The sequence below is a fragment of the Capricornis sumatraensis genome, chromosome 17 (genome assembly GCF_032405125.1).
Source record: "Capricornis sumatraensis isolate serow.1 chromosome 17, serow.2, whole genome shotgun sequence".
NCBI lineage: Eukaryota > Metazoa > Chordata > Mammalia > Artiodactyla > Bovidae > Capricornis > Capricornis sumatraensis.
Genome location: NC_091085.1, coordinates 43,690,828 through 43,710,825, shown reverse-complemented (window position 1 = coordinate 43,710,825; position 19,998 = coordinate 43,690,828). Strand labels below are relative to the sequence as shown.

The following is a 19,998-nucleotide window of genomic DNA, read 5'->3' as shown; positions in this document are numbered from 1 at the left end:
TTATGTCCAAAGTTTGGTCAATTGTGCACTAATAGCACAAGCAATTTATTGTTTTATTATAGATTATTTACTTCCTTTCTGTTAAGTTATGCTACTGCTAAGTCACTTCAGTCATGTCCGACTCTGTGCGACCCCGTGAGCTATTATTATGAGTTATTAAGAGTTATATATATATATATATATATATATATAGGGCAAAACACCAAAACAAATCAACAAACAGAAGACTGACAAATTCTGAGACCTAGGTAATGTATTAACCCCTGGTAACTCACCCAGTTAATATAAATTAAATTGTAATACTAAGTATGATGACAATAAATTTTGACGCAATCACAGATTGAATAAATATGCTTAGTATAAGTCTGAAGAACAAAAGCTTTTCAAACCATTGTTTAACATTCCAGGTTATATCCAGTTCATTTATTTCCATGTTGATTTACATACTGAGTAGTATTATGCCTAAGCTTCCAGTAATAAAGCAGAATATTAAATATAGCAATTTTTTTCTCACTTCATGATATTTAATTTCATTTGATTCCATATTATCAATTGCTGGTTGTCAGTTAGACAAAACTTCAGTGTTAGAATGATTCTAAGTTAACTTAATTGCATATTATTTACACAGCTCTGTATCATGTGTCTGTGGAATACTAAAATTTTCACTTTCAATTCAAACTGACAGAAAAAAACTCTTTTATGAAGATTAAAGCAAAATATTAATACAATTCATTTTAACTTTCTATAAAATAGATTAGATATTCTTTCTGTAAGAAGATAATCTATCATCAATTGTGTAGTCAAAACACAAAGAGTTCACTTTGGTAAATAAACTATTCTTACAATTTATCTCATTTATATGAAAAGACTTTTAGTAGAAAAATGGCTACAGACCCTTCCATCTTAATGCATTTGAATACTTATTCAATGAAGTTTGTAAAGAAAAAAAACTTATCCATGGGTACATGAGCAACATTGTGTGATACTATAAATTTAAGCTAATAATTAAAATATCACACAAGCTTTTAAGTATAAAATTACTTTGGCAGCACTCTGAGAGTTTGGGAGTGGAACCCATTTAAGATTAGAAATCAAATTGATCACTGACCTTTTTGAATGATGGAAGTTCTATATGCTTAACATTTCAAAATTTCAGTCTGGGTTATGACTATTAATAAATAAATATTCTTTCTAGTATAAATAAATAAGAAATATATTTATAAATAAATGAAAGGTATTAAAGATATTTATATATTTATTTATCTAGCATGTTAAAATAATTTGTCAAATTACTAATTCAGCAGTACTTTTCCATAAATAGTTCCCAATGATTTTTAGTACCATGGAAGTAAATACTGCTAACTTTTAATTTTAAATTATTGTCATCTCATATTTACTAATTGGGTTTAGCATGAGTTCTTCATAGCTATTTCAGTGGGCATTTACCAGTTCTCTGTAACTTGAAATAGGTGGTGTATACTGTAGGCATCGTTTTTAATCAGGAAGGAATGAGATGTTATCACAGGATGGCTTGGCATTCACTCTTCTCTCAGTTTCACTCCAGGTGCATTTCACTGGGTGGAATTGGCTTGTTGACTGAATTGGCCACTCTGTGTCCCTAAGAAAACTGCCATGATTGGGAAGCCATATGGTGCAATGCTGTAAGCTATATTAAATTTTGAGTCATATTTTGGCCAGCTTTGTTCCCATAATGGATTCAGAATTGTATTCAGACAAATTTCTATTCACTTTCTAATCACAAGTGTCTTTAGCCTATATTTCTCTCTTTTTTAAAAGACTTTCAGTTAGTGATGCTAGAGTTTAAATTTAAGGGCACTAGGTAAGAAGAAGGAAGAAATAGAGAAAGGTGGCACTTTAGGCCCACACTGCATTTACCTTTGAAGAAGCAGTCTTCATTGTGGACAATGGTAATCTTGTGTTTCTTCAGGCAAGCAGCTCTATGCACCTCACAGTGGTTTTCATAGAATTCCCCATCAGATCCACACACAGGTTTGTAATGCCGATTGCAAAGGTCCATACAGGCACATTCTGCCTGCCCAGTCTCTCTGCTGAGAACACAGTGCCTTCCCAAACCACAGTATTTGTTTTCACAAGATCCCAAAGAGCCATCCTGAATCAGGATTCCTGTGGACCAAAAAAAAAAAGAAAAGAAAGAAAGAAAATCACTTGGATTTATAGGTTTATGTATCCAAATAATATGCTGATATCAAAGTTTCAAAGGATTAGGATAAAATAAGTCTAAGAGAAATATAATATAATCAGGGTTCAGTTGTTCTTAGGAGGAGGGATTTTTATCAGAACCAGACCAAAAAAAAAAAAAAATACCCTTGATATTGTCCCCTTCTTCCACTTTTCTCCTTGAGCTCTCACCTCCCTACTCAATGAGTATTACAGTCCTTAAGGACAAGGGCTCTGAATTTAAACTGCTGAACTCAAATTTTCTAGCTTTACGCCCTTGGAAAATTTACTTCCTTGTGCTAAATTATCCCATCCATAATACGAGGTTGATAGTATAGACCATCTCCTAGAGTTGTACTAAGTAAAACATGTACTGATCCACAGGACACACCGTCCTGGCATATTAGGAAATATTTAACAAATGCCAGCGTTTATATTAGCAGAATTCTGCTGGGAGAAAGGAAACATATGTATGTAAAGTGGGAAATAGGAGAGAATAGGAATGAGAAAAAGTGTCTTGAAAACTTTCGGGTTCTAACATCTGATCCTTTCTTGTTTTGACCTTTGCCACTTGGTGATCACTGATCCATTTCATGACTAAATTAACAAATCATGAAGAATTTTATTATGTTGTTACTTCTTTAATCTAACAATCTACATCTACCTCAAAAACAGGAGAATCTAGCAGTCTTGCAGTGAAACGAAACTAAGCAATTTCATTCTTAGACTTTTATTAGGTAAATCTGAGAACATTATGTGACCGAAAAAAAAGTGAAGTGTACATACATGTCTATGTGTCTATCTATATAAATATGTATATATAGAAAAAAAATATATATCAAGGAATAATATATATTCACATATATACATATGTGTAAATATGTGTAGATATATTTACCACTGCTGACACATACATGGAAAACAATAAAAGTTTTGAGAGGTTGTAAACCCTGTGACTCAATGGAAAGGTATCTGCCTGCAATTAAGGAGATGTGGTTTCAATCCTTGGATCAGGAACATCCCTTTGAGGAGGAAATGGCAAACCACTCCAGAATTCTTGCCTGGAAAAATCCAATGAACAGAGGAGTCTGGGAGTCTACACTCCATGAAACCATACCTTGGTTGGGTACCTAACACATCTATAACTTGGTTTCCTCATCTGAAAAATGGGGATTATAATATATCCTCAAAGGGTTATCAAGATTAAAGGGCTTGTGAGGGAGAGATCAAGATAGCAGATTAGGAGGCACCTGGGCTCACCATCCAACACAAACACATCAAACTAAGTATACATTGAAAAGACTCTTGCTGAAATCTACCTGGGACTACCAGAAGAACTCTTCTACAGCAAGGCTATAAACAAAGATGCAAAAAGCATCTGATAGGAAAGAAGGAGCAGGGATCAGTCACGAATCCACATCCCTATCTGAGAATACAGAAGAATGAATATCACAAGTTTGGGGAATTCTCCCTGGGGAGCAAGGGAATCAAGCTACATATTAGGTACCCCAGCCCAGGGTCCAATAGGAGGTTAGCTCTCTTAGCTTGTTTGAAAACCAGTGGGGCTTACCAGAGGGCTGTCAGAAACTAAGACTCCCTACTTAAGGAATATACACACAGACTTACTCCTGGTTACATGGAGGCAGCAGATTGAAACTCCCTGAGGTTCTGGTGAGTCTGCCAAGACTTCTCCTGCCCATTCCCAGCCTGCATGGCCTCCTGCTCTAGCCCATCTTGTTCCTATTCCCCACTAAGCAATGAAAGTGCAAACATTTGGAAGGAAATGATCCAGTGCAGACTCCAGCCCTGCCTCTGACCAGTGTGAAAGCAGTCATTGCCAGCTCACGAGTCTCATGCCAGCCTATGCATACTGGAGAGGGACAGGGGCAGTCCCTTTATCATAAATGGCAAAGAGAAAAGCAAGGAGTCACAGAAAAGGGGAGTCTCATAAGGTTATCAGCTCATATCTTTGCAGAAACTTCAGGCAAGAATGGAATGGCAAATATTCAAAGTGGTGAAAGGAAAAACCCAAGATGCTCTACCCAGAAAGGTTATCATTCAGAATTGAAGGAGAGGTAAAGAATTTCTTAGACACAAAAATGTTAAAAGAATTGATCAACATTAAACTGATCTTACAAGAAGTATTGAAGTCTCCTTTAAGTGAAAAAGAAAAGGCAATAAGAAATTATAAGGTGGTTAAAATCCCCAGTAGAAAAGTCAAGTACATAGTAAAGGCTGTGGATCTAGCACTTAAATAATGTAGTATAAAAGTTAAAAGACCAAAGTTATACAATCAACTATAGCTACAATAAACAGGGATAGACATTAAGAAGTAAAATATGAACTCAAAAAGTATACTATGTATGTAGGGAATAAAAAATATAGAAGTTTAAGAACATATTTGTATTTAAATGACTATCATGGTAAATCAAGTAGATATAGTTATCAGTTCAGTTCAGTTCAGTTCAATCCCTCAGTCGTGTCCGACTCTTTGTGACCCCGTGAATTGCAGCACGCCAGGCCTCCCTGTCCATCACCATCTCCTGGAATTCACTCAGACTCACATCCATCGAGCCCGTGATGCCATCCAGCCATCTTATCCTGGGTTGTCCCCTTCTCCTCCTGCCCCCAATCCCTCCCAGCATCAAATTCTTTTCCAGTGAGTCAACAGTTTGCATGAGGTGGCCAAAGTACTGGAGCTTCAGCTTTAGCATCATTCCTTCCAAAGAAATCCCAGGGCTGATCTCCTTCAGAATGGACTGGCTGGATCTCCTTGCAGTCCAAGGGACTCTCAAGAGTCTTCTCCAACACCACAGTTCAAATGCATCAATTCTTCGGCACTCAGCCTTCTTCATAGTCCAACTCTCACATCCATATATGACCACTGGAAAAACCATAGCCTTGACTAGATGGACCTTAGTCGGCAAAGTAATGTCTCTGCTTTTGAATATACTATCTAGGTTGGTTATAACTTTTCTTCCAAGGAGTAAGCGTCTTTTAATTTCATGGCTACAGGCACCATCTGCAGTGATTTTGGAGCCCAAAAAAATAAAGTCTGACACTGTTTCTACTGTTTCCCCATCTATTTCCCATGAAGTGATGGGACCGGATATAGTTATAGGTTAACATATATGACCTTTATGGTAATCACAAAACAAAAACCTACAATAAATAAGTACACACACAAAAAATAAATATACAAAAATTCCAAACAGAACAGAACACAAATATAACACTGAGGAAAAACATCAAACAGAGAAGAGACAAAGGAAAAAAAGGAACTAAAGCAAAAGCAAAATTCAGAAAATAAATAACAAAATGACAGTAATTACATGCATATCAATAATCACTTTAAATGTCAATAGAATAAATGATCCAATCAAAATATAAAGGAGATCAGATTGAGTTAAAAAAAGGACAACAGCAGCAAAAATAAGACCCATCTATGCTGCTTACAAGATAATCAATTTAGAGCTAAAGACACAAAAAAACTGAAAGTGAGGTATGGAAAAATATATCCCATGGAAATGGAAACAAAAATATTCTAGATAGGCTTTTATTTTAAAGTGGACTTTTAAACAAAGTTTATAATAAAAGACAAAGAAAGACATATAAGGATAAAGGAATCAATACAATAAAAAGGTATAGCATTTTAAAATATAAATTCAACTAATATGAGTGCTTAAATATATAAAGCAGCAATAAACAGGAATAAAGCAAGAAATTGACAACAATAAAATAATTATAGGGGACTTTATATTTTATCAGTCTCTTATCAATAGACAGATCATCCAGACAGAAAATTAATAAGAAAACAATGACATTCAATTCAGTCACTCAGCCCTGTCTGACTCTTTGTGACCCCATGAACCACAGCACGCCAGACCTCTCTGTCCATCACCAACTCCTGAATTTCACCCAAACTTGTGTCCATTGAGTCCGAGATGCCATCCAACCATCTCATCCTTTGTCATCCCCTTCTCCTCCTGCCCTAAATCTTTCCTAGCATCAGGGTCTTTTCAAATGAGTAAGGTCTTCGCATCAGGTGGCCAAAGTATTGGAGTTTCAGCCTCAACATCAGTCCTTCCAGTGAACGCCTAGGCCTGATCTCCTTTAGGATGGACTAGTTGGATCTCCTTGCAGTCCAAGGTACTCTCAAGAGTCTTCTCCAACACCACAGTTCAAAAGCATCAGTTCTTCGGCACTCAGCTTTCTTTATAGTTCAACTCCACATCCATACATGACTACTGGAAAAACCATAGCCTTGACTAGATGGACCTTTGTTGACAAAGTAATGTCTCTGCTTTTTAATATGCTGTGGGTTGGTCATAACTTTCCTTAAGGATAAGACACATTATAAGAGTTGGAATACATATAATAGGACATTATATTTAAAAACAGCATCATCAGTGAGTAAATTAGATAATGCTTGATATAAATAAATATGAAAATATAAATTTCACAATGCTGTGCACCTGAAACTAATATAACATTATAAATCAAGTACATTTCATTTGAAAAAGGTCTGACATGTAAAACTCCCTTTAAAAGTTAATTTACTAGTTTTAAAAAACTAATATTCACAAGAAGAGATACATAAATAAGCATTTAAATAATTGATTTATTAGTTTTTATAAATAAAAGCTTGAAGTATTTTTATTTTCATAATATAAGTAATTGCAAATGGAATTTAAAAAAATTGAAATTAAAAAAAGGACCAACACTATCAGAAGTATAATTAAAGGAATAATTTATATTTTTGATACCAGTGTAAATTGGAACAAATCTTCTTGAAAGAAACTTTATATTAATTATACTATAATATCATACTAAAATTTTTTGATAAAATATTCAAAGACATTTATAACAAAAGATAAGAAAAAAGGATTGGTTGAATCAAGCTTTCCAATATAATATTATTTTGACTAACTGATGGCTCTGAAATATTTAGTATATTTTGGAAAATAAATTTAAAATCATACTTCTTGAAGTTTGGCATCTTGTAACGGCCTAGAGAAGTTTCATGGAACAGACCAAACCTTGAGTTTAGAGTTTCTGACTAAATATATGTGAAATTGAACCCCAAATTTATATTTCTAATTTTCCAGGTGATGGTAATTTTGTTTCTGTGATCAAATTTTTGGGTCTTTGACTTAATGAAATCCTACTTGCTAGATAAAATAAATAAAAACCTAAAGACTAAAAAAACACTTATGAAATGTTCTCAAGTTTAAAAATGGTAAGTTTATGTCATTATTATTGTTGATATTCAGTCTCTAAGTTGTGTCTCACTTTTTGCAACATCATGGACTGTAGCATGCCAAGCTCCTCTCTCCTCCTCTATCTCCTGGAGTTTGCTCAAATTCATGTTCATTGAGTCAGTGATGCTATCTAATCATCTCATCCTCTGCCACCCCTTTCCACTTTTGCCTTCAATCTTTTCCAGTATCAGGGTCTTTTCCAATAAGTTGGCTGTTTTCACCAGGTGGCCAAATTACTGAAGCTCTGGCTTCAGCATCAGTCCTTCTAATGAATACTGAGGGCAGATTTCCTTTAGGATTGACTTGTTTGATCTCCTTGCTGTCCAAGAGACTCTCAAGAATCTTCTCCAACACCACAATTTGGCATCATTAATTCTTCAGCACTCAGCTTTCTTTATGGTCCAACTCTCACATTTGTACATGACTCCTAGAAAAGCTATATCTTTGACTATATGGGACTTTGCTGGCAAAGTGATGTCTCTGTTTTTTAGTACCGTCTCTAGGTTTGTCATAGCTTTTCTTCCAAGGAGTAAGTATCCTTTTAATTTCGTAGATTCAGTCACTGTCCACAATGATTTTGGAGCCAAAGAAAATAAAATCTGTCACTTCATCCACATTTTCCAGTTCTATTTGTCAAGAAGTGATGGGACCAGATTTCATGATCTTAGTTTTTTGAATGTTGAGTTTCAAACCAGAATTTTCACTGTCCTCTTTGACCCTCATCAAGAGACTCATTAGTTCCTCTTTCCTTTCTGCCATTAGAGTGGTATCATCTGCATATCTGAGGTAGCTGATATTTTTCCCAGCAATCTTTATAACAGCTCATGATTCATCCAGCCCAGCATTTTGCATAATGTCTTCTGGATATAAATTAAATAAACTGAGTGACAATATACAGCCTTGTCTTACTCCTTTCCCAGTTTTTAAGCATTTAGTTTAGTTTTTTTTTTTTTTTTTCTATTCTGTTACTTCTTGGCCCACATACAGGTTTGTCAGGACACAGTAGGCTGGTACTCTCATCACTAAGAATTTTCCACAGTTTATTGTGATCCACACAGTTAAGGAGTTTAACATAATAAAAACAAATAGAAGTAGATGTTTTTCTGGAATTACCTTGATTTCTCCAAGATCAAGTGAATATTGACAATCTGATCTCTGGTTCCTCTAACTCTGAAATCCAGCTTGTGCATTGGGAATTTCTCACTTCATGACTGATGAAGCCTAGCTTGAAGAATTGTAATCATAATGTTGCTAATATGAGAAATGAGCACAATTGCAGAGTAGTTTGAGCATTTTTTGACATTGCTCTTCTTTGGGATTGGAATGAAAACTGCCCTTTTTTAGTTCTTAGGTCACTGCTGAGTTTTCTAAAATTGCTGGCATATTGAGTACAACACTTTAACAGCATCAGCTTTTAAAATTTTAAATAGCTCAACTGAAATTCTATCAATTTCACTAGCTTTGTTCATAGTAATGCTTCCTAAGACCCACTTGACTTCACACTTCACGATGTCCAGCTTAGGTGTCTGACCAAACCATCATGGTTATCCTGGTCATTAAAATTTTATTGTATAGATCGTCTATGTATTCTTGCCACCTCTTCTTAATCTCTTCTGCTTCTGTGAAGTCCTTACAATTTCTGTGTTTTATTGCATGAAATGTTCCCTTGATATCTCCAATTTTCTTGAAGATACCTCTAGTGTTTTCCATTCTATTTTTCTCTATTTCTTTGTACTGTTCATTTAAGAACATTGTATCTCTCCTTGCTATTCTCTGGAACTCTGTATTCACTTGGCTATATCTTTCCCTTTCACTCTTGCCTTTTGCTTCTCTTCTTTCTTCAGCTATTTGTAAAGCCTCCTCAGACAATCACTTTGCCTTCCTTTATTTCTTTTTCTTTGGTATGGCTTTAGTCATGATTAAAACCAGATAAAATCAGATGATAAAATGAACACAATTGATTAGGTAATTGGATATAATATTGGCCAAATTTTTCTAATTTTACATAATTGCTTTTTTATTGTTCAATGTAACACATTAAGAAAAGAAAACTTATAGTTGTGTCAAACAACTGTAAAATAATGAACAATTTTGTTTTCAAAACTTTTACCTTATATTCCTACCAGTACTTAGGCCTATTGTCAAGCTTTTAGGGTCCAAATGGGGTTGTCATTATAACACAGGTATTTGACTCATGTAGTTGTATTTGTATAGTTTTACAACTTATATTTTCTTTATTTATTTACCATCTTACTAACAATTTGTTATTTTTTTTTTTGCTATGAAATAGTTTATAATTTACCAATAAATTGTTTTATTTCCTTTTAAAAAAATCTAAAAATAAGTTTAAGGTCAACAGGGTCAAGATATTATTTTGCATTTTGGTCACAAACTGAGGTGACTATCCTACAAGTACAGTTTCTGAAGAAGAAGGAATGCTCTGCTATAAATGAGGTCATTTATGATATATTTAGGTCAATGAGTCTCTTTCCTTGATTCTCCCTCTTCAATTTTTCCTTTTTGCCTATACTCCAGTTCAGAGATTTGTGTTAGAATGGCCAATAGGCCATTTTCTAGAAGTTAATGAACTGTCTTACACTAGCTAGAAGCTGTGTGTTGCATATAGCTGCTACAATTAAAGGAAATTTAATTAATTCATATGCAATTCAAAAGAAAGCTCACATTATGTAAATGAATAGCTGGAACATATCCTTTCTGACAGTAATTATCCATGACTAATGCTTAACTTAAGTATCAGCTGAGATTAAATCAATTTAATCTGATCAACATGTCAAAGATTTCTTTTAAATATACTCTGTCAGATAGCACACTAAATGAATTTTACTCAAGTACTTACATCCTGCTATCTCACAACTTAATAGAATAACATTTTTTCCCCAAAAAATGTTGTATATTTAGCAAGCACATTATTTTATAGCTTCTATATCTTCAGGGCATTGCAATGATTTCTCAGTTTTAAAATAAACACAACTGAAACAAAACACAAAAGATGCCATATGTAAAGCAAAATCATTCAACATAGTTCTAAACATGATCTTCTCAATTATGGTGCAATTCTCAATTGTTTTACATAATATACATTTCATCAAATAGGTACTTAAATAGAGCAGGTCTAGGTTGAAATAAACTTTAGTAAAATATGTTATTTTCATGTGCAAGGTACTGTATTAGATGCTACAGAATAGATAAAAAAAAAAGCAGACATAGATATTTTTACTAGTTGCTGACAAAGGACATAAAGCAGAATTTGGGCCCCAGGAAAGAGGCAACAATTTTGTGGCATGTTTAGAGACACAAAAGTGTGTGAGATGGATAATATCAGGTAAGAGCTCATATATTTTATGTCATGGCATAGTTGAGGTTATATCTGAGGAATGGCTTGGGAGCTCAAAAGAAATGTAAGGGATACACAGAGTATGAATAATGTTTGATGCTAGATTTAAATCAGTGACACCAGGAGGAAAAAAGAAACAAATTTTGATGAGCTAACTAACCCATAAGCAAAACTGTTTTAGAGCACCAAGTTATTTGAGGTGTCAGTTGTCTCATCAAAGTGCATAATGTTATAGTAAAAATTCAAGTATTATGCTAACTTTGATTTGTTAAAAAAGAACAACAGATTTGGGGACAGAGAATAGGATTATAGTCTTTGCTTTTCTTTGCTATTAGTCTGACCTCAGCCAGGCTGCAATCTTCTTGAGCTAGATGTTCAAATGGTAAGATAAGAGGAAACAAACATCTTTAGATTTACTCTCATCAAACAAATTATGTCATTTAACAATCCTTGGCAAAGCAGTTTCTAATAAAAGGCAATTTGAGAAATATATTTAGTAATATTTCTCTAAATATATTTAGAAATATCAGTAATCTCAGATATGAAGCTAATATAACCCTTATGGCAGAAAGCATAGAGGAACTGAAGAGCCTCTTGATGAAAGTGAAAGAGAAAGTGAAAGGTTGACTTAAAACTCAACATTCATAAAACAAAGATCATGGCATCCAGTCCCATGACTTCATGGCAAATATATGGGGAGACAATGGAAACAGTGACAGACTATTTTCTTGGGCTTCAAAATCACTGCAGATGGTGACTGCAGCCATGAAATTAAAAGACACTTGCTCCTTGGAAGAAAAGCTATGACCAATCTAGATAGCATATTAAAAAGCAGAGACATTACTTTCCCAACAAATATCCATCTAGTTAAAGCTATGGTTTTTCCAATAGTCATGTACGGATGTGCAAGTTGAACCTTGAAGAAAGTTGAGTGCCGAAGAACAGATGCTTTTAAACTGGGTTGTTGGAGAAGATTCTCAAGAGTCCCTTGGGCAGCAAGGGGATGAAGCCAGTCAATCCTAGAAGAAATCAGTCCTGAATATTCACTGGAAAGACTGATGCTGAAACCCCAATACTTTGGCCACTTGATGTGAAGAACTGACTCACTGGAAAAGACCCTGATACTGGGAAAGATTGAAGTAGGAGAAGAAGGGGAAGACAGAAGATGAGACGATTGGATGGCAACACTGACTCCATGGACATGAGTTTGAAAAATCTCCAGGATGGACAGAGAAGCCTCGCGTGCTGAAGTCTGCTGCTGCTGCTGCTGCTAAGTCGCTTCAGTCATGTCCGACTCTGTGCGACACCATAGACAGCAGCCCACCAGGCTCCTCCATCCCTGGGATTCTCCAGGCAAGAACACTGGAGTGGGTTGCCATTTCCTCCTCCAGTGTTGCAGTCTGAGGGGTCGCAAAGAATTGGACATGACTGAGCAACTGAACTGAACTGATAGCATCAACTCTACAAGATGAAACATTATTTTTAGCTTCAGTTCAGTTCAGTTCAGTCACTCAGTCGTGTCCGACTCTTTGCGACCCCATGAATCGCAGCATGCCAGGCCTCCCTGTCCATCACCAACTCCCAGAGTTCACCCAAACTCATGTCCATTGAGTCGGTGATGCCATCCATCGATCTCATCCTCGGTCGTCCCCTTCTTCTCCTGCCCCCATTCCCTCCCAGCATCAAGGTCTTTTTCAATGAGTCAACTCTTCACATAAGGTGGCCAAAGTATTGGAGTTTCAGCATCAGTCCTTCCAATGAACACCCAGGACTGAGCTCCTTAGATTTGCTAACCAGTTCTTTTCCTAAAATTTTATCTCTTTTTTTTTCTTTGGACTGTTAGTACTTATAAAAATGGACTCTAAGATCAAAGTCCTTTATGGATTCGAACTGTCACTACAAGTGTGATTGTGGGCAAGTTAAAGTCACTGCACCTCAGTTTCCCCATATAACTAGAAGATAAAAGAAATTGTGCATTATTTAAATCAATATATAAAGTGGAGGTAATAATAGAAATCATAGCAGCATATGGTTGTTGAGAGGATTAAGTAAAATGAGGTACAGAAAGTTCCTGGCATAGTGTATATTTTAATAAATACAGTTTTAAAGAATTATCATTAACTATGGATTTGGCATGCAAAATATATTGGCTTAGAATCATTGGAGCAGATAAAGAACAGACTTTCACAACATTAGTTATTATTATAGCTCTTGGAAATGTATTTATTGGAGTGTTTAAAAGTGTTTTCAAATAATGCACCTAAATTTTTCAACAGTATCCACTAGATAATAATTTCCTCATATGGAAAAAAAAGAGTAAACTCACATTTGTTCATTAGATAGTTTGATTTAAATATTTAAAAAAATTGGTAACATTTAATTTCCATGTATGTATGGAAAAATTGTAAATCTCTTCAATAAATCCAAAATAAAATTTTTGTTACACACTGTAAACTCTAACAAACACACGTGATCCTCACAAACTTCAAACAAGTGATAATTCAAGTGAATATTCCAAACTTATAGAAGATTGAGCATAGTGAGATCTTTTCATGAACTTTAATAACTGGAATATTTATTTCCTGGTACTATTTTGTAAAGTTGGTTGAAACAAGGCTGCTTGACTGTAAGCTTGCCTGGGGCACCGCTACTCAGAAACAGTTTGAATGGTCACATCTCTACAGTTCAACAAATTTGGAACTTTCAATACCATCTTATTTCAGACAATCCATTGGACTTCTACAAGCACCTTCATGTAATTCTGCATTCAAATTTATTTTAAAAGAAATAAATTTGAAGAAAAGAAGGTAAGTACAGAAAATGCTGGGGATTCAGTTTTATTGCATCCATCCAAATTATAGTTTCTGTTTAATACAAATTAGTTTTTGCCAGTGCAAATGAGTTTTGATGTATCACTTCAAGAAGTTAGAAGATTTGAGCTAACTAAATAAAATGACAAGAGTTATTCTTATTTCACGTCTGAACTGTGATTATAGCAGTAGAACACTGAAAGAGTTTAAGCAACACTCTCAAACCTCTGACTTCAACTTATGATCTTGATAACAAAGTACAAAATAGTTTTTATTGTTAATTTTATCTTTCCAAATTCCATCTAAGACTGTATTTTTCTTTTAATATCTTCTCTAGTCAATTGAGAACTTAGAGTAATATTTTTGATAAACACTTGGCCAGATAAAAATATTTTTTTATCATTATGTTATTTAAAATCAAATGTTATTAAAGATTTTGAGTGACAAACCTATGATAAACCTAGATAGCATATTGAAAAGCAGACATATCTCTTTGCTGACCAATGTCTGTATGGTCAAAGCTATGATTTTTCCAGTAGTCATGTACGGATGTGAGAGTTGGACCATAAATAAGGAGCTGGAGAAGATTTTCGAGAGTCCCTTGGACAGTGAGGTGATCAAACCAATCAATCCTAAAGGAAATCAACCCTGAATATTCATTTGAAGCACTGTTGCTGAAGCTCCAATACTTTGGCCACCTGGTACAAAGAGCTGACTCATTGGAAAAGAGCTTGATGCTGGGAAAGATCAAAGGCAAGAGGAAAAGGGGTGGCAGAGGATGAGAGGATGAGATAGCATCACCAACTCAATAGATATGAATCTGAGCAATCTCTGGGACATAGTGCAGGACAGAGGAGCCTGGCATGCTGCAGTCCATGGAACTGCAAAGAGTTTGGTATGACTTAGTGACTGAACAACAACAATGGAAATGTATTTATTTTGCTAAGTAGTTAGGTGCCATTCTCCTTTATGATGCTGCCTAAGCACAATTCCAGAAAAATAAAAGACCCAATCAAAAAGTGGACCAAAAACTAAACAGACATTTCTCCAACGAAGACATACAGATGGCTAACAAACACATGAAAAGATGTTCAGCATCACTCATTATCAGAGAAATGCAAATCAAAGCCACGATGAGGTACCATTTCACACCAGTCAGAATGACTGTTATCCAAAAGTCTACAAGCAATAAATGGTGGAGAGGGTGTGGAGAAAAGGGAACCTTCTTACGCAGTTGGTGGGAATGCAAACTAGTACAGCCACTATGGAGAACAGTGTGGAGATTCCTTAAAAAACTGGAAATAGAACTGCCATATGACCCAGCAATCCCACTGCTGGTCATACACACTGAGGAAACCAGAATTGAAAGAGACACGTGTACCCCAGTGTTCACTGCAGCACTGTTTATAATAGCCAGGACATGGAAGCAACCTAGATGTCCATCAGCAGATGAATGGATAAGAAAGCTGTGGTACACATACACAATGGAATATTACTCAGCCATTAAAAAGAATACATTTGAATCAGTTCTAATGAAGTGGATGAAACTGGAGCCTATTATACAGAGTGAAGTAAGCCAGAAAAAAAAAAAAACATCAATATAGTATACTAATGCCTATATATGGAATTTAGAAAAATGGCAACGATAACCCTGTTTGTGAGACAGCAAAAGAGACACAGATGTATTGAACAGTCTTTTGGACTCTGTGGGAGAGGGTGAGGGTGGGATGATATGGGAGAATGACATTGAAACATGTAAAATATCATATATGAAATGAATGGCCAGTCTAGGTTTGATGCATGATACAGGGTGCTTGGGGCTGGTGCACTGGGATGACCCAGAGGGATGGGATGGGGAGGGAGGTGGGAGGAGGGTTTTGATAAGGAACACATGTACACTCATGGAGGATTCAAGTCAATGTATGGCAAAACCAATACAATATTGTAAAGTAAAATAAATTAATTAATTAAAAAATGATGCTGCCTAATATAATAAACAGGGAAATAAATTAATTTATGAACATAAGAGACAAGTATTTATATGACTATGCAATGAAAATAAAGATATATGCTAAATTATCTGTGAAACTAAAAATACTTCAGGCTCTGGAATAAACCCCAAACTTTAAAACATCATTATTTCTTATGAAAATTTAAAGCATTAGATAGATGATTCTCAAATAATGTACATGTTTTCACACAGTGGTGAAAAATATTAAATTGTAAAATCAAAAATTCTAAGTGAAGATCAAATTTTATAATAAACGGGTATATTTGAGTAGATAATCTTTAGATTCATTATAATGTTAATTTTTAGAGTATGATCAGCCGTATGGCTAATAGAGAATTGAGGGAGAAATAAAGACAGCAATTTCTATTATAGCTATAGGAATTAATGCCTGCTAAATGAACTTTGCATTTAAATTTAAATGGTTTCATTTCAAAATTCACATCAAAAAGTTATTTTGAAATATCATTATTTATAAGGAAAGATGATTTATTATTCGATTTTATGCTTTTAATCAAGGAATTTAATTTTTAGAGTGTTTTTAGCTTTACAGCAAAATTGAGTGGAAAATACAAAAGTTCCTTAAATCAGTTCCAGAAAAGACAAGTAGTATATGATCTCACTTATATGAGCTTCCCAGTTCAATTCAGTTCAGTTGCTCAGTCTTGTCCGACTCTTTGCGACCCCATGAATCGCAGCACGCCAGGCCTCCCTGTCCATCACCAACTCCCGGAGTTCACTCAGACTCACATCCATCGAGTCCGTGATGCCATCCAGCCATCTCATCCTCTGTCGTTCCCTTCTTCTCCTGCCCCCAATCTCTCCCAGCATCAGAGTCTTTTCCAATGAGTCAACTCTGCATGAGCTTCTTAGAGTAATCAAAATCATAGAGTAAAATGGTAACTTGACAGGGATCAGAGAAGAGGGAATGAGGAATTACTGTCTAATAGGTATGGAATTTCAGTTTTGCAAGATAAAAAGAGTTCTGGAGATGAATGTTGGTGATGGTAGCTCAACAGTATGAATGTACTTAAAACCACTGAACTGGACACCACTGAGCAACTAAGCAGCAGCAGTACACATAAAACAGTTAAGATAGCGGATTTTATGTTGTATGTTTTTAACCATGAAAGAATTAGAAAAAAAATTCAATGTGCAGAGTTCCTATGTATCTCCTCCTTCTAAAAACACACATCTTTCACCACCATCAACCAACTTGAACATCTACTATTTGTGAAAAAGTGAGCATCATGTATTTTCTAAGAATGAAATTTTGTCTGTATCTGAAACAATATAATATAGTTCTGCAAATGAGGTATAAATCTTTAATATCATTTTTAAGTCTTTTTTTTTTTCTCTTTGAGAGTTTGGGCCAGTGTTAGAAAGGGTTTACTGACATAGCAAGGCATGGGAGAAACATTGATCTGAGGTTCAGAATACACAGTTCATTATTGATACAATTCTAATTTTATTCTCATGGTCAATCAAGTTCTTTGAACATTAAAGAAAATTAGTACATTAGTACATTCATCAACACATTTTTTCAGCCTCCCTTTTCTCTCCTCCATCATCTGTGGTTTAAATCTATTTCATATCTAATTTGTCCAAAAACTTTAACTTTACTCATCCTCTGAATTCTGTCAATTCCCCCCAGCTTAGCTTTCTGGAATAAAAGCAGTTTTTTGTTTGTTTTCATTTTTTCTGGATTTTTAGGTGTTTACCTTCCTTGAGGTAACAGACACAGATTCAGTCTACTGATTGACCTGGATAAAGGTTAAGTTCTATTCATGCTCATGTCTTCAAATGAATGAATCATATTAGATTCCTCACTGATGTACTCTCAGTCAAATATTATTTTTCAGAAATAAAATGATTATAGCTATAGAATATGTATGCATATATGTATGTGCTTAAAGACATCTAATAATAGACTACTATTAATACTTTTTTGCTTCCCAGGTGATGCTAGTGGTAAAGAATCTGCTGACAATACAGGAGACTTAAGAGATGTAGGTTTGATCCCTGGGTTAGGAAGATCTGGAGGAGAACATGGCAACCAACTCCAGCATTCTTGCCTGGAGAATCCTATAGACAGAGAAGCCTGGGGACTACAGTCCATAGGATCACAGAGTCAGATTGACTGAAGTGACTTAGCACCCAAGCATAGATGATAGAATGCTATTTGAAACATAACAAGTACCCACCATAGTGAAAAAACACATAATCCATTCTAGTAAGGTTCTGAAAGGAGAAAAGATTCCAGAGGAAAAAAAAGTTGGCACTGTATGAGAATTAGTCATGGAGAGAAGAGAATCATGAAAGGAGATCTGGAGCAAAGCCGAGAATTTATGAACAAAATGATTACATGTTGCCGAAGTATAGAGATTATGGCTGGGATTCTTAGAAGATGTGGTTAATGAATTAGGGAAATGATAATAGTAACTTTGATGGCTATGTTATTGAGGTTGTGGAAGTTAGCACCTAATAGATTTAAGAAGGAGCATACTGGGATGACCGAGAGAGATGATATGGGGAGAGAGGTGGGAGGGGGGGTTCAGGGTTGGGAACTCATGTACACCTGTGATGGATTCATGTCAATGTATGGCAAAACCAATACAGTGCTGTAAAGTAAAAAAAAATAAAATTATAAAAAAATAAATAAAATAAAAATGATAATATGATTAAAAAAAGAAGAAGGACCATACATAGAGGATAGAAGAGAAAGAGTATGAGTTACGAAGCTACCACTTTACTTTGTTTGAAAATAACGTGTCAAAAAAAGGACAGAACTATAAGAAAATCAATTTTTAGAGCAACATGGAATTAGTTAGAGAGAGGAAGCAAAAAGTGTAGCTTTGAACATAAAGGAAGGAATCAAGGGTGGTTATAAATAATGATAATTGTTTAAACAACATTGCCAGCAGTCAAAGTAAATATTAAGTAATATTTTTAATATCCCCGAATAATAATAAAAACAGTAAGCACAAGAACAGCAATTGACTGTGGATTAAAATGACACAACTGAAGGTGGAGTTCCAATATGTTTAATTGCACTAATCTGCAAAAGTCATGTTATTTTTCATCCATCTTCAGTCATGTCACATGGAAGAGTGGAAAGGTTAGATTATGGCATTACTGAGAGTCAGGGTCCTACATGTTCCATGTTGTGGAAGGATTTGATGGATGAGATGGAACCCAAAATACTGCATATAGGTTACAAAGAAAAGGATAAAATAGGGGAAACAAGGCAGTTTCCTAAATTCTTGCCTGGTAAGTTGTTTTATACTTTAATACCACTTATAGTCAAGGAATTAGATTCAACATGATCTTTTCAGCTGAAATGGCAATATCTTGAGGTTTCTCTAATACATATAAAAGCAAGAAATTCTTCTTTAACCCACCCTAGTAACAGGAGACTTTTTACATGTAAAATTGGCAAGATCTTAAATCTTTTTTTTTTTTTCAAAATACTGTTTATTACCACCTTTGTGTTCCTAAGCTCTGATACTTACCTGCTGTTCTCATGTGTCCAAAATTAAGCTCTACATAGTAGAAACTAAATTTATTCATAAGTACCTTAAGACTAACTATTCTAACAATAAAAATAATTTTACATAAAATGGTTAATATATTAGTATTTAAAATCCCATTTAGTGTTAGTGCCACTGTGATATCTAGGTCTTTAAGTCTTACTGATTTATCTTTATTCTGTAACACTGTAAATATTTTTATTTTGCCCCATATTGCTCTTTACTATTTTTCACTTTCTGAAAAAATTAGTTTGTTTTTAAAACTTATTCCATATTTTCGATATGGAATAAGTTTCAAATGTTTATGCATTCTACATATTTGTAATCTTCACCTTTCCACAAAACAAAGACAATATTTTTAAAATTCATCATTTAACCAAAAATTTTTCAGTTGCTTTAAAAGATTATTTTTTTTAAATTTTGTTAGTTAATTGGATTGTTTTCTTAGCTTCCATTGATAAACTCTCTACAAGTTATACAGCAAAACAAAGCATTATACTAAATACCTAGAGAAACATGTTTTCTTCTTATAAATGTTTTAATTTTTAAAATCTGCACACACACATCTTCATATCATGTATAATTTGTTTAGATAGTAGTACTGTTTTTCTGTTTCACATTATTGGCAGACAGATATGGCAGGTTTAGTGTAAACTTAGAAGTTATTTTATGACCTGGCTTGTTTTTCTCCCTACTCTGCCAACATATCTGGCGCTTATGCTCTTTTCCCGGGGTTTCTCTCATCTTTCACAGGGTCCCACTGAACTGATATTGCATGGTGTTTATAACTTTGTGACTATCCCTGTTTCTTTCCACTGCCCATCCTATCCTTCCT

General features: G+C 34.7%; 1 protein-coding gene across 3 annotated transcripts in view; it reads right to left on the bottom strand.

Annotated features, from left to right (window-relative positions):
* FSTL5 (follistatin like 5) overlaps nt 1–19,998 on the bottom strand; it is an 839,965-nt gene that overhangs the window by 598,037 nt on the left and 221,930 nt on the right. For all 3 annotated transcript variants that reach the window (XM_068990059.1, XM_068990060.1, XM_068990061.1), the window contains exon 3: nt 1,897–2,145. In XM_068990059.1, coding sequence (XP_068846160.1) covers nt 1,897–2,145 — 249 coding nt within the window. The remainder of the gene's footprint in view (nt 1–1,896; nt 2,146–19,998) is intronic.